The 15,795-nt window shown below is 36.5% G+C and overlaps 1 protein-coding gene across 6 annotated transcripts in view; it reads right to left on the bottom strand.

Annotated features, from left to right (window-relative positions):
- Nucleotides 1-15,795, bottom strand: part of LIN54 (lin-54 DREAM MuvB core complex component) — a 72,996-nt gene that overhangs the window by 15,429 nt on the left and 41,772 nt on the right. For 4 of the 6 annotated variants that reach the window (XM_043572301.1, XM_043572297.1, XM_043572296.1 and 1 more), the window contains exon 5: nt 3,372-3,588. The exons of the other annotated variants lie outside the window; for them this stretch is intronic. In XM_043572301.1, the coding sequence (XP_043428236.1) occupies nt 3,372-3,588 (217 nt within the window). The remainder of the gene's footprint in view (nt 1-3,371; nt 3,589-15,795) is intronic. 6 annotated transcript variants of the gene reach the window in all.

Genomic DNA, 15,795 nt, shown 5'->3' with positions numbered 1-15,795 from the left:
CCTGGTCTGAAAGAGAGAGCTTGAGATAATGGGATCTAACAACAAAAGAAAAAGAACACATTTCCTTAGATAAAAAGGCTGGGAGGGCTGATGGCTGAAGACAGAAGGCTGAGAGTCCCGGAAGAACATTAGACAGTTCTCTGACCTAAAGAGAGCAGGCCCCTGCAAGCAAGGGGACAAAGGGAAAGGGTAGGGTAAGTGGGGGACCTCCAGAAAGTGTTTGATCAGTGGTGATGACTGCATCTCTCTCAATACACTAAAAACCACTACACTGTATGCTTAACAAGGGTGGATGCTATAGTCAACACAAATTCTATCTCAATAAAGTTGTCATACAAAAAGAGTACATGACCATGAATTATAGAAGCAGTGACATCGGATACCTAATTTGAACTTACTTCCTATTCTGAGTCTCTTCAGTTACATCAGTTTTATTTGGTTAAGTTATACTAACCACTACAGACTGATCTCAGCAGTACTAAAAAGAATTAAAGGAAATTATAAGACTGAAATCCTGCTTGGAACACAGAAGAACAGACTCCCTACTCCACTTGCTCCTTGGAGAAGAGATGCTGGCCATTGTTCCATGAACACATACAGCAGTGATTCTGAAGTGACTCCAACAACCAGAGAAGGTAAGAATTTCCTGGTGGTCTCTGAAACAAAGGGAAGGAGCGTGTGGCCTGCCTTCAGTCACATCAAATGACAGATGCAGATGATTTTTATTTGGATAATAAAGAAAGGGTTAACTGTCTCTGTGTGTGTGTGTGTGTGTGTGTGTGTGTGTCCGTGCGCGCGCGCACGCACACAGAACTAGAAAATTTGGGAACTCTAGGCTTACGTTAGCTTTGCATCTGCATGCTGAGTTTTCACTAAAACCTGGGAAATGAAGACAATAAAAAATGAAATGGCCAGAAAAGAGAACATTACAAATTACCTAGGGAAAGGGGGACATATCAATGTTATATAACTACATCACCAGTCTCTAGTTCTCCTCCCCCTCAACTTTTGAGCACAGTCCCACATTACTATTACTGCCATTTTCACAGAAACTGGAATAATCTTTTCTTTTTTAGTCTTTAACAGAAATTCTGAACAATCTTGTTAGAATAGCCTCATTCCAACTTTTAGAAACCATACGTGCAAGTGTTTAAGGCTTTTTAATTTCTTAAATTGACTTTCACCAAGATGGTAGATTACATTCCAAAGAGATTAACCATGAAGTCTTCTGGATCTTTCTAGTGTGTGGCCTGCTATCCAACCAGCAGTTAACATGGTAGAACCTTTGAATACTGGCTTTGGTGGGAAATGTACAAGATGACCCTAACCCCCTTTGGCATAAGGAAATCCCTCACTGGAAATTAAGCCCTTATAAAGACATATTAGTACATTCATGAACGAGAGCAACTAGTTTTCATGTATCTCTAATAAAAATTATAAATTTAATTCATTATTCCTGCAAAATAATATATATTATATATACCTAGGTCTCTTATGGGATAGGAAAACAAAAAAAGAAAAATATGGGTGGGCATAAGGGAAATTGCATGGGTGGTTGTGTATGTGAGCAGGCCCGAAAAGGGTATATACAGGAATAACTGAAGGAGCTGGAAAGGTAAAGGGGAGGGCAGGGAGGGAAAGTTGAAGGTATAAGGCAAAAAAAGAAAGAAGCAGAGAAATAGAAAAAGGTGTGTGTGGGGAGGCGGGGTGGGTTTCCAGGAGGCAAAGAGCCTAAGTAGAGAGAGGCAGAAAGGTAGATAAAAACTTAGAAAAGGAAGTACCAGTAATTAGAATTATGCAGTATCCAACCTATTCATGTACTCTTCCTGGATCTTTAGCTTCTTTTCTACTTATACCAAAGGCTTATTATTGACTAAAATTAGTGTTAACATCACATTGGAAATGGATCTCAGCATATAGTACACATACAAACACACACATAAAATATAACAACTGTATCTCACGATTGCTTCATATCGTTGGGATTATCCAGGTACACTGGACTTGCAGCACCTCTTTTAGTACCCTGCTAAGTTTAAGTACTGAGAGAATATAAAACTTGACTCCCTTAGTCAGCAATATGCAAGTGTCATTTTCCTTTCATTAAGAATGCTGTAATAAAAGATTTTCTTCTAAAATCAGCTTAAAGAGGGATTAGAAAATAAAACTACTTGATAGGTCTAATTTTAATAGAATACAAACTAAAATACTGTTTCCTTCACATATCCTCTATTTTCTCCCATCAGTAATTTAAAAAATAGATAGGATTTTTCTTCCACAGTTTCCCTTAGTGAACTAGCTATCGGCAATATGTTGCTCCAACCCTCTGATCCCTTAATCAAAATGAAAGAGGAAACAAGTGATCTTTAATTCTGCTATTTACATCCAGTAAATAATAAGTCATTTACTTGCCATCATCTGCTTTGTGACATTGAAGGGATACGCAGCAGTCTTCCAAGACCAAAAATCAGGCCCTAAATCATAAACTGTCCTGAGCCTTTCATACCATTCAATTTTTAACAAGTAGATAAATATGGAGAGCGGTTCTGTGTGTGAGTCTATGTATAGGTATCGGGTGGTAGGAAGGGTTAAACACAAACAGAAAATGGAAGGACTACAAACAGGCATATCCTCCAAAAGTACAACTGAGCAAAATAACAGAACATTGTTAAGTGCTTTTTATTAGCAACTACAGATTCAAAGTAAAGGATGAAAGTGGTGCAAAATTGTTATTTATCATTTATACCTTGCCTACTAGTCATTTCAATTGACCCAAACCCTATCAAACAGCTTCACAGTTTAGAAAACAAGATAAATAATTTGGTTTCATCTAAATTTGTCCCACTAACGTAGACGGTAGGCTTACAAACCAGCAACATAATGGCTACGCACAAACTGATAAATAATTCTGAGTGTCTGGTAGTATAGTACACTGTGTACCAACTTCTAGCAGAGTGAAATACTATATTTATATACAACTATGATTCTATTTTGCGGCTTTCTGCAACAGTTGCTGAACTCATACTGTCGGCTGAAATGCCATACTTAATCAGGCTTTCAGTGAGAAAAGGACCAATGTTCTTTAATAATGTTCAAAGAATTAATGACTGTTTTTAAAAAATGGTTACTGGGGCGCCTGGGTGGCGCAGTCGGTTAAGCGTCCGACTTCAGCCAGGTCACGATCTCGCGGTCCGTGAGTTCGAGCCCCGCGTCGGGCTCTGGGCTGATGGCTCGGAGCCTGGAGCCTGTTTCCGATTCTGTGTCTCCCTCTCTCTCTGCCCCTTCCCCGTTCATGCCCTGTCTCTCTCTGTCCCAAAAATAAATAAACGTTGAAAAAAAAAAAAAATTTAAAAAAAAAAATGGTTACTAACCTTGCTGGAGAGGTTGAGTGTTTGTACTGGGATTCTGACTAACTGGCTGGGTGGAGCTACTGGCTGTTGTGGCAGTAACAAGTCGGACATAATGAAACTTGCTTCCAGGCACTTGAATCTGCTGGACATTGGGAGCAGTTGCCAGAGGAATAATTGTCTTAAACTGTGATGTGCTCACGCCTCCAACAGTGATGGTCTGCACAGCTGATTTCACTGCCTATTAAACAATACAACACGGCTATCGTTAATCTGGGATTTAACTTCCCTACTCTTTTAACTTATGACAATTGCTCAGGTAAAAAAGTATGTTCCTGTATTTCATCAAAAGCTGTTGAAAGGAACAACCTGTTCAAAGAGAAATGGAAAGAATAGTAATGAATACAGGAGTGAAACCAAAATCGGCGAGTTCTACCTTCCATCTCTAGTAGTTACTTCCTTGAGAATCCAGGTCAGGTGACTTGCTATGAAGAAATCATTACTTAAATTACAAGAACTTACTCAGTTTTGTTAATATTTATAAGAAAAGAATTATTTTAAACCCCAAGAATTTAGCTTCATATTCAATATCGAGAAAAGAGGATGCAGACACTTGGCTTTATTTATTGCTACCCACCAAATTAACTATGACAAATTTCATTTTCACATGTTCTAAAGAAGAAACCCAAAAGAAAAGCCCATCTTATACCCTCATTAAGTCCAGTCAATTCAACTGTATCTGCAGATACAAATGTAGCCACTAACATATGGGTAAGGGGTCAAATTCATTCTAAAACTACCCCAATTTTGGTTGTCTAACAAAACTAATTTTGGGAGATTCAAACTTGAGTCAATATAATCATTTTAATCCTTTCCTTCATTCTGATAAACAGCAATGTGACTTCCCAAAAAGCTAAATGAAACATCAGAGGCAGAACAGAATAAAAGTCTCTCAAGATGTCTTCAGTTGGTGTTTAATCAACATACAACAGATTGTCCTATAAAGGTCTAGGCCAGATTCTCAACCAGTTCTATCGTGTTATTTTATAATTATATCCCCACCTATTTGTCAAAGAGCCCTCATGCTAAAAGACCATTCACTGATGTTGGAAATCTATATTATGCAGATAATAATTTATGAAAGAATAATTCTTAAGAATTTGAACATTTTCATAAAAGCCTAGAAAAGAGAGAGAGAGAGAGAGAGAGAGAGAGAGAGAGAGAGAGAGAGAGAGAGAGAGAGAGATGGAGGAATTCATTTAGCATGGAAACTCTACAGGCAATAGTCAAAGGAGATTACTTCATAAAACGAGTCACACATTATCACTGGGCAGCGGTACCACAAAGCAGATCTAAAATAAAGATAAGAGACAAGAGCCACAACCGTCATTCGGTTAAATGAAAATATAAAGCTTAAGAAAAGGGATAAAATGTGTACATATGGAAGCTACTGAAAAATCAAGCAAGCACGAGACAAGTATGTACAATGATGCAAGAGACACGTATCAGCTCAAAATGGGAAAAAAAATACTATCTTAAGGTGCCTCAAGCATAGATTTATTAGATACTTAATATGAATAAAGAATAGTGCTTTTAATACTCTAAGATGAGCTGTTTTAAATCTAGCAGCCATATTATGGGCTAGGTATAGTGTAGCCCAGGACAGAGCCTAGTTTGGGTACATTTGCATAGCATGCCTTTTTCCAACTCTTTCAACTTTTCTGCATCCTAAGCTTCAAGCTACAACTCTTACAAGATGTATAGAATTGGGTCTTCAAAACAAAAATCAGATCTGACTGTAAATTTAAATCGTTTATGTCTGTTTACATCTAACAGACCTACTTAAAGATCTGCATTTAAATCCACTGTTGTACTGTTTTCTATTTGAACCACCTGTTCACTTCCATTCTTTTTTCTCTTTCTTACCTTCTTTTGTGTTATTATTCCATTCCCCCTCCCTGTATTAGCTTTTTATTTATGCATTATGTTGCTAATCTTTTAATGGTGACCCTAGAGATTACAATGGACAATGTAGGAATTAAATCAGTACTTTAAACATCACCCAGGAAATGAAAAGAACCACTAAACACGAATACCATTTACTTACTGTTAAGTATTTTAATTCTACATATAATAATTGAAAAAAAAATTTTTAATGTTTATTTTTGAGAGAGAGAGAGGCAGAGCATGAGCAGGGGAGGGACGGAGAGAGAGGGAGACAGAATCTATAACAGGCTCCAGGATCCACGCTGACAGCACAGAGCCCAACACAGGGCTCGAACCCAGAAACCGTGAGATCATGACCTGAGCTGAAGTCGGACGCTTAATCAACTGAGCCACCCAGGCGCCCCTCTATATATAATAATTTTAACTCCACAAGGCATTAATTTACATATACTCACAAATTTACCCTTTCTATATCATCCTGCTTCAAAGTACGAATGATTTTCCTTCTGCCTAAAGAGCGCACTTGAGGATTTCCTTAAGTGTGGGTCTGCTGATGAGGAATTCTTTCCATTTTGTTTCTCAAAAAATGTCCAGTTATTTGTATCTCATTTGTTGATAAACTCATCTACTAAATTCTTTTTTTTTAATATTTATTTATTTTTGAGAGAGACAGAGACAGAGCACGAGCTGGGGAGGGGCAGCGAGAGAGAGGGAGACACAGAATCTGAAGCAGGTTCCAAGCTCCAAGCTGTCAGCACAAAGCCTGACACAGGGCTCGAACTCACAGACCAAGAGATCATGACCTGAGCCGAAGTAGGACGCTTAACCAACTGAGCCACCCAGTACTCCTCATCTACTAAATTCTTAATCTCAGTTTTATGTTTTCGATTTGAAAATATTCACCTGATTCCTTTTTTTTAATTGAGGCATACTGGGCACACTATGTTCCATGAGTTTCAGGTTCATCAGATTCCTTCTTACAGTTTCTTTCTGCTGAAATTCTTCATCTTGTTACATTTCTGAATATATTAATCTTAGTTATTTTAAAAGTCTGAGTCTGATAACTCCATTATCTATATTTCTTGGTTTTGAATAATTTGGTCTGGTTGCCTGGTGACCTGATGATTTCTGATTCAATGCCAGACATTGTTTACAAAAAATTAAAGACATACTTTGAGACTCTGAATGATGTTATATTCCTCCAGGGATAATTCACTTCAGCTTCTGGCACGCAGTTAAAAGTAGGGGCAGATCATCCTAAACCAATCACAAATTGAGCAGTTTGAAGCACAGCTTCAATCTTCCATAGGCCTGGTCTATTTCTGGTTCATTCTTCCCCTATATATTATATCAATGGTCCCAACTAGGAATGTGGTGTTTACAGGCTTCCACCTCCTTGGTGGGCCTGAAACCAAATTTTTGTTCATGAGATCCAGAAGACTGACAGATCCGCTCAGCTCCTTAATCTCTCTGTAGCCACTTTCTGTTCATCACTTCAGTCTCTCAGCCACAACTTACAAATCAGCAAATGATCTAAGAAGTGTCATAGTGAACATGAGGCTGACTTCACTAGGTTTCCCTTTATTTCATGAATGTTACTTCAAACAGATTTTTAAAATATTTTTTCCCCTGCTTTTTAGTTGTTTTTAGCGAGACAGTTGGTCTCCAACAAGCTAGTTCTGTATAGCCAAATATAAAATACCAACTACTTGGGTTTTAATCAAGGTCACACTCCTTTGTTGTGTGACCTTATGCAAGTAACTGAACTTCTCTGTGCCTAAGTTTCCTCATCTGAAAATAATACCTTTCTTATAGGATTGCTCCAAGGATTAAATGAGTTAAATCATATGAAGTGCTGATAACATCATATATTATAATGCTCAATAAACGTGAGCTGCTATTTGTATCATCATTATGCCCATTACAGAAGGGAAAAACTGAAGCTCAGAGAGATTAAGAAATTTCCCCAAGGTCATAGAGCTAATACAAAGTAGCAGAGCCAGGATTTGAACCAGACCCAAGTCCAAGGGCCATTCTTTTAAGTAAGACATCATAATGCCTCCAACTTTACATGCTTAATCAACAGTTATTAAATGACTTAACAAAACTAAATAGTATCCAGTCCTCAAGAACTGTTAAGAACTAAAGTTGCATATTTGCCTCTAAGAAACTTTGAAACTCTTTTTTATTCAGTATGCTGAATAGAAGTATAAACACATTTTTAAAATGTTTTTAAGACAATTTCAGACTCACAAGAAGTTACAAAATGAATACAGAATTCCCATACTTTCCCCAATAGGCTAACATCTTCCATAATCATAGAACATTATCAAAATGTACCAGAAAATTGGTACAATACCATTAACTACAGAACAGAACTTATTTTGGATTTCCCAGTTTTTATATGCATTTTTGGAGGATGTATGCTAAAGACTGTATAGACTTATGTAATCAACATTACCATCAAGATACAAAATTGTTCCATCATGACAAAGAAACTCTCTTGCACTACCCTTCATAGTCACACCCTCCTCCCCAACCCTAACTCTTGACAAACTCTGATTAAATTGCATTTTCTGAACACCTGAAATACTTGGTAACATACAACAGTTACTATTTTTGCAAAAGCCAGAAGCACTGGAATACAACTAACTTCTTTGAGGATTTACAAGTTAGTCCCTTCCTTTAAGTACAGTGGTCTGAGAAACTCCGTGTGAATGCCCCTCTGAACATACAACATTACCAGAAAAACAGCTAATGTGCATTCAATAAGAATCCTCAGTATCTCTATTTCCTGATTAACATTCTTGACAGCTGGGTTAAAAACCAGCTATCTTAATTTAAATTCAGATAGCAACATTTAACAGGTATTAAGGGGCTGCCCTAAAATACATGGACTTGAAAGATTTCCTTATTTGTACTATTTCCTAAGCTATCTCTATTTACAGATTAATATCATAATTATGTGTTTAAAAATAAATGTCTTTGAACGTTATTTTCCAATTAGCAAATGGCAAAAGTCTTTGCTTAATTCAAGTTTACCTATAAGGAAAGGAATAAAACACTCTTCCAGTTCTGCAAATGAGGACTCTTATTCTATCTGGTAAAGCTGGAGAGATAAAGAGGGAGAGAGGGAGGGACAGAGGGGGAGAAAGAAAGAGAAAGAAACAGACTCAACCAATACTCTAAAACAATGAGTTTGCAGAGTTCCATATTTGGTTCTGTTTGTAAATACTGCTTAGAAATCATTGTTTGGACATATGGGCTTTGGTTCCAGTTAGTCTCAGTCTTGTGTGTATTTTGGCAAGCAAACCTAATGCTTTTATATCTTTGTTTCTCTTTTGTACAAGGGAGAACATTACCACTAAATGAAATCTGTATAGCATTTCGAAACACCTGCACAAATCATACTGTTTCAAACAGATGTTAAGATGGCCTTTGTTTAATCTAATGCAAAATCATAACAATATTTTCCTTAATGCTAACTAGGTAGTGTTTACTAAAGTGTGTTTGTTTCACTGAACATTAGCTCTTCAGGATTAGTTATTACATGAAACAGTCTACTTTGTCAAATTAATTTATGAAACCCTAAAGTAAACAATGTTAAACAAAAGCCTTCTCAGAGTCCTTACTATGCTAATGACCACTATAAAGTTCCTAGATGGGTATGGTATAGGGTGCTTCTCAAACTTATTTAACAGTAGCATTTGGAGGGGAAATTTTTCTTTTATTCCTTTCCTTTCCTTTTTCCTTTCCTTTTTCCTTTCCTTTCCTTTCCTTTCCCCTTTCCTTTCCTTTCTTTTCCTTTCCCCTTTCCTCTTTCTTTCTTTCTTTCTTTCTTTCTTTCTTTCTTTCTTTCTTTCTTTCTTTCTTTCATATATTGGTGCCAAGAGAAAGACAGACAGTATCATGTAAAGACACCCCACAAACTCATTGTTTTAAGAGTACTGGTTGAGTCTGTTTCTTTTTCTTTCTCCCCCTCTGTCCCTCCCTCCTCCCTCCCTCTTTATCTCTCCAGCTTTACCAGATAGAATAAGAGTCCTCATTTGCAGAACTGGAAGAGTGTTTTATTCCTTTCCTTATAGGTAAACTTGAATTAAGCAAAGACTTTTGCCATTTGCTAACTGGAAAATAATGTCCAAAGACATTTATTTTTAAACACATAATTATGATATTAATCTGTAAATAGAGATAGCTTAGGAAATAGTACAAATAAGGAAAGTATCACAAAAGCTGTAATATAAAATGTTAGAACAGACATACTAAATCCTAAGCAACTTGCACCATAAATATTTGTGAAATCTCTTAAAGTAGCAATCTGTATGTATTTCTACATAGAATATGACTTGAGACTCATTTTGAATCTAGGTAAATGGCAGCTAAGTTCAGCATAATTTTGTAAGAGGAAAGAACTTATGTTTTTCTTTTCTTTTTTATTGAAATATAATTGACATAACACTGTATTAGTTTTAGGTATAAAGAATAATAACTTCATATATGTATATATTGCAAATTGATTACCACAATAAGTTAACATTCATTACTGAACATAATGAGATTTTTCTTGTGATGAGAAGTTTGGGGATCTACTTTTTGAGATCTACTCTCTTAGCAACTTTGAAATATACACTATTGTTAACTAAAGTTATGCTGTACATTACATTCCCAGAACTTAGAAAACTAACTGGAACTTTGCACATTTTGATCACCTTCACCCATTTTACCCACCACCACCACCCCCACCTCACAGCAAACACCAGTCTGTTCTCTGCATCTATGAGTTCCTTTTTCTTTTTCTTTTTTAAGATTCCACATATAAGTGAGATCACAGTTATTTGTCTTTCTGTATCTGACTTACTTCATTTAGCATAATTCCTTCAAGGTCCTTCCATGTTGTGGCAAATGGCAGGATTTTATTCTTTTTTTTATGGCTGAATACTAGTCCATTCATTATATATAAGATATACCACATCTTCGTTATCCATCCATCTGTCAAAAGACACTTAGGTTGTTTTCATGTCCTGGCTATTGTAAATAATGCTGCAATAAACATTAGAGTACAGACATCTTTTCAAGATGGTGATCTTATTTCCTTCAGGTAAATATCCAGAAATATAATTGTTGGATTGTATGGTAGTTTTATTTTTAATTTCGTGGGGGGTGGGGGGGCTCCACACTGTTTTCCAGGGTGGCTGCACCAGTTTACATTCCCACCAACAGTGCACCAGCGTTCCCCTGACGCTTGTTTCTTGTCTTTGCTAACAGCCATTCTAACGGGTGTGAGGTGGTATCTCACTGTGGTTTTGATTTGCATTTCCCAGGTGATGGTGAGCACCTTTTCATGTGCTGGCTGGCTATTTGTATGTCTTCTTTGGAAAAATGTCTATTCAGCTCCTCTGCCCATTTTTTAATTGGACTGTTTGGTTCTCAGTTGAGTTCTAGGAGTTCTTTATATATTTTCAATATCACTCCTTTCAAATATATACCGTGCAAATATTTTCTCCCATTCCATAGGTCGCTTTCCCCTTTTGTTGATGGTGTTCTTTGCTGTGCAGAAGCTTTTATGTTTGATATAGTCACACTTACTTATTTTTGCTTTTGTTGCCTTTGCTTTTGTTGTCAAATCCAAAAAAATCACTGCCAAGACTGATGTCAAAGACCCTTATTATTTTCTTCTAGGAATTATATGGTTTTAGGTCTTATGTTCAAGTCTTTGATCTATTTTGAGTTTATATTTGTGTATGATAAGATAATAATACAGTTTCATTCTTTTGTAGGTAGCTGTCCAATTTTCCTAACACCATTTACTAAAGAAACCATCCTTCCCCCATTGTATATTTTTGGCCCCTTGGTCATAAATTAATTGACCATATACATGTGGGTTATTTCTGGGCTCCCTACTCTGTGCCACTGATCTGTGTATCTGTGTTTATGACAATACCGTACTGTTTTGATTATAACAGTTTTGTAATATAGTTTAAAATCAGGACTTTGTAGGGTTCCATATTAATACAGCTTTTAAAAATTTATGGTGAAATGTTTACAGAGTTTATCACCATGGAAAAACTATGTTTACAATAACCTAATTCCCAAACTTCAGGTTATTAAATAAACCCACCAAGAAGCAAATTTGCAAGCTGTAAAATGCTTCCAGGCTAAGAAACAAATGAGAAGATAAGAAGAGATAAATATTGTATGTATTATATGACTAATGTCAGAGTCAAACCTTGGGATGAGTACCAGAACTTTCAGCACTCTTCTACTGACTGGTGAAATATTATGAAATAGGCATAGGCATTCTTGTGCTATTTTTTCACAGACATTAAGCCACCTTAAGTGTATTTACAGTTATGAATTACAGTGACAAGGATGAGTAATTTAAATATATTAGTATCTACAGAAGCATTCAAGGAAAGGGTTAAATGACCATAACAGGCAAAATTAGATAACCTGCTCTATAAGCATCAGCCTTATACAAATCAGAAGCCAACCCTACTAAAAATTAAAACATTATCAAGATAGGGTAAATAAAATAGCATGGGATTGGCCTAGGAGCAGAATACTAAAAATCAAAAGAATAGATAAAAGAACCTATATAACAAACAAATGAACAAAGAAAAAAAGAGACAAACAAAAAGCAGACTCTTGAATACAGAGAACAAATTGGTGGTTGCCAGAGGGGAGGTAGGTAGGGGGATGTGTGAAATAAAGAGGATTAAGGGCACACTTATTGTGATAAGCACTGAATAATGTATAGAATTGTTTTATCATTATATTGTACACCTGACATTAATATCACACTGTATGTTAATTTACTTCAATAACAAAAAGGGGAAAAAGGAAAAAAAAAACTACAGAACAATTAACTATAGCTACAGATTATGACATAGGTGAATCTTACACATTATGTTGTAAAGCAAGTTTCAAATTATTAAATTAGGTATTATAACAAAAATGATTTTGAAATAAATTATTTGGAGAAGGAAAAGAACCTATATATAGAACAGTTCATGATGAAAGCTGGCATTTCAAATCAACAGAGAATGATGAGCTATTCAGTAAATGGTACGAATCAGCTATTCGGTCTGAAGAAAAAGAACTGGATCCCTAGAATTCGTTCCGTGTAATAAGTTTCAAATAGATCAAAGATTTAACCTTAAGAAAACACCAAAACCAATACTGCCATAAAGCCAGAGACACAGACCAATGGAACAGAATAGAGTCTACAAATAAACCTGCACATATATGGTCAAATGATTTCTGACCAGGGTGCCAAGGCCATTCAGTATGGAAAAGACAAAGGGTGTCAGGAAAACTGGGTATCTACACGCAAGAGAATGAAGTTGGATCCTTTGCCAGGATCCTTTGCCAACAACATATAAAAAAATGAACTCAAAAGAGATCCATGATCTAAATGTAAGATGTAATACTAAAACCTCTTAGGAGAAAAACATATGGTGATGCTTCATGACATCGGATTTGGCAATGATTTCTTGAATATGAAACTAAAAGCAGAGGAAATAAAAGAAAAAATAGACAAACTGGACCTTCAGGGAAATATTTAAATTTTGTGCTTCAAAAGACACTGTCAACAAAGTAAAAAGCAACTCAGAGAATGAGAGAAAATACCCACTAATCATATAGCTGATGAGGAATTAAGATCCAGAACAAAGAACTTAAAAAAAAAAGTTTTGAAAGTGTATTTATTTATTTGGAGAGAGAGAGAGAGAGAGAGAGAGAGAGAAAGAGAGAGAGCTCACAAGCACATGAGGGGAAGAGAGAAGGAGAATCAAAATCCAAAGCAGGCTCCATGCCATCAACAGAGCCTGATGTGCGGCTTGAACTCACAAACTGTGAGATCATGACCTGAGCTGAAATCAAGAGTCAGATGTTTAACCGGCTGTGCCACCCAGGCGCCCCTAAAGAGAGAACTTTTAAAACTCAAACAAGCAAATGGATTCAAAAATAGGCAAAGAACTTGAAAAAACATTTCTTTAAAGACATACAATGGCCAATAAATACATGAAAAAATATTTGAACATCACTAATCGTTATGGAAATGCAAATCAAAACTACAATGAGATACTACCTCACACCCATTAGGATAGGTACTATCAAAAAAAGTGTTGATGAGGGACGCCTGGGTGGCTCAGTTGGTTAAGCGTCCACTTCGGCTCAGGTCATGATCTCTCGGTCGGTGAGTTCGAGCCCTATGTCGGGCTCTGTGCTGACAGCTCAGAGCCTGGAGCCTGCTTCGGATTCTGTGTCTCCCTCTCTCTCTGCCCCTCCCCAGCTCATGCTCTGTCTCTGTCTCTCAATAATAAATAAACATTTTTAAAAATTTTTAAATAAATAAAAGTGTTAATGCGAATATGGAGGGGGCACTTGGGTGGCTCAGCTGGTTAAGTGTCCTATTTTGTCTCAGGTCATGACCTCGAAGCTCATGAGCTCAAGCCCCACGTTGGGCTCTGCGTTGACAGCTCAGAGCCTGGAGCCTGCTTTCAGATTCTGTGTCTCCCTCTCTCCCTGTCCCTCCCCCACTGGCACTCTGTCTCTGTCTCTCTCTCTCAAAAATAAATAAATACTAAAAAAATTTAAAAAAAGAATATGGAGAAACTGGAACCCTTGTGCATTAATTACATTGTAAAATGGTACAATTGTTGTGGAAAGTACTATGATGTTTCCTCAAAAAATTAAACACAGCATTGCCATGTGATCCAGAAATTCCACTTCTGGGTATACACTCAAAGGAATTGAAAGCAGGGTCTCCAAGAGATATTTATACATCTATGTTTATAGCAGGATAATTAAAACGTGGAAGCCACCCAAGTGTCCATCAACAGATGAATGCACATAAAATAAAGTGTTATTTAGCCTTAAAATGGAAGAAAATTCTGACATATGCTACACCACTGGTGAACCTTAGAAACATTACGCTAAGTGAAATAAGCAAAGCAAAAAGACAAATACTGTATGATTCTGCTTACATGAGGTACTTAGAGTAGCCAAAATCTCAGAGACAGAAAGTAGAATGGTGGTGGCCAAGAGCTGGTGGGAGGGAAGAATGGCAACTTGTTATGTAATGGGTACACGGTTTCAGTGTTCCAAGAGATAGCGTTCTGAAGATGAATGGTGGGGATGGCTGGACACCAGGATGAATGCACTCAATACCACCGAACTGTACACTTAAAAATGGTTAAGACAGTAAATTTTATGGTGTGTGTACCCTACCCAAATAGATATCTGCTTTGCAAGATGGGCTATGAAAATCAGTCAGGATAAAAATGATACAGAGGCTAATATTAATTTAACCATTTCATAAAGTTTAAAGAACAAGAACAAGTCTATCTGTTCTTGTACTTAATGTGTAATAAAAGAATATTGTATGTAAAATAAGTAAAATACAGCCAAATAACTTTTAAAAATGAATGCACATTTTATAATATTGGAATAAGGAAGACTTAACTAGATATAGCTCAAAAACTCAAAATTCATAAAGATACTACAATATTTTAACTAATTTCATGAGCAATATTTCTGCGAGGAACAGAAACAAGACAAAGCCAACTAGGAAAAATGTTTGTAACTACATTAATAACAAACAAGTGATTTCCTTAATATGCTATGGGCTTTTTTCAGTTTTTAGTTCACAAGGAAAAAGAGACAAACCACCCAATGGGCATCAGAGTCCACAGAAGAGGAGTCCAGAAGACACAAAGACATGAATAATTTTTAAAAATATAAATCTATGTGAGGGGCACCTAGGTGGCTCAGTTGGTTAAGCGGCCCACTCTATGTTGTCTCAGATCACAATTTCACCAGTTTGTGGCTTGTGAGTTCAAGCCCCACCCCTGCATGAAGCTCTGTGATGACAGCATTGAGCCTGCTGGGATTCTTTCTCTCCCTCTCTCTCTGCCCCTCCCCTGCTCACACACACACACACACACACACACTCTCTCTCTCCCTCTCTCTCTAAGTAAATAAACTTTAATAAAAGATATAAACCTATGTGAGATCTTTTAATTAGATTGGCAAAGGCTAAAAGTGATGTATTAAACAGGAGTACAAAAATAGACTCACTTAAATATAGTCCACTGATCTCTGACAAAGGAGCAAAAATAATTCAATGGAAATAGTTTTTTCAACAAATGGTGCTAGAATAGGACATCCACATGCAAACAAGTGAATCTAAACACAGACACCTCTCATATGGATTCAGACCTAAAACTATAAAACTATGAAGCAAAACAATAAAATTCCTGGAAGATAACATAGGAGAAAATTTAATTTACCTTGGGTTTGGTGATGACTTTTTAGATACAGTAACAGAAGCATGATCCATGAAAGAAAAAACTGGTAAGTCAAACTTCATTAATATTAAAAATTTCTGCTCTGCAAAAGATACTGTTAAGAGTATAAAAGATAAGCCACAGACTGGGAGAAAAGATCTGCAAAACACATTGTAAGGTCTAAGATGCAAGAGCCATCTGGGTTCCATTCC

This window comes from Prionailurus bengalensis, chromosome B1 (genome assembly GCF_016509475.1).
Source record: "Prionailurus bengalensis isolate Pbe53 chromosome B1, Fcat_Pben_1.1_paternal_pri, whole genome shotgun sequence".
Taxonomy (NCBI): Eukaryota; Metazoa; Chordata; class Mammalia; order Carnivora; family Felidae; genus Prionailurus; species Prionailurus bengalensis.
The sequence above is the reverse complement of the archived record's forward strand: the minus strand, read 5'-3'. Positions and strand labels throughout refer to the sequence as shown.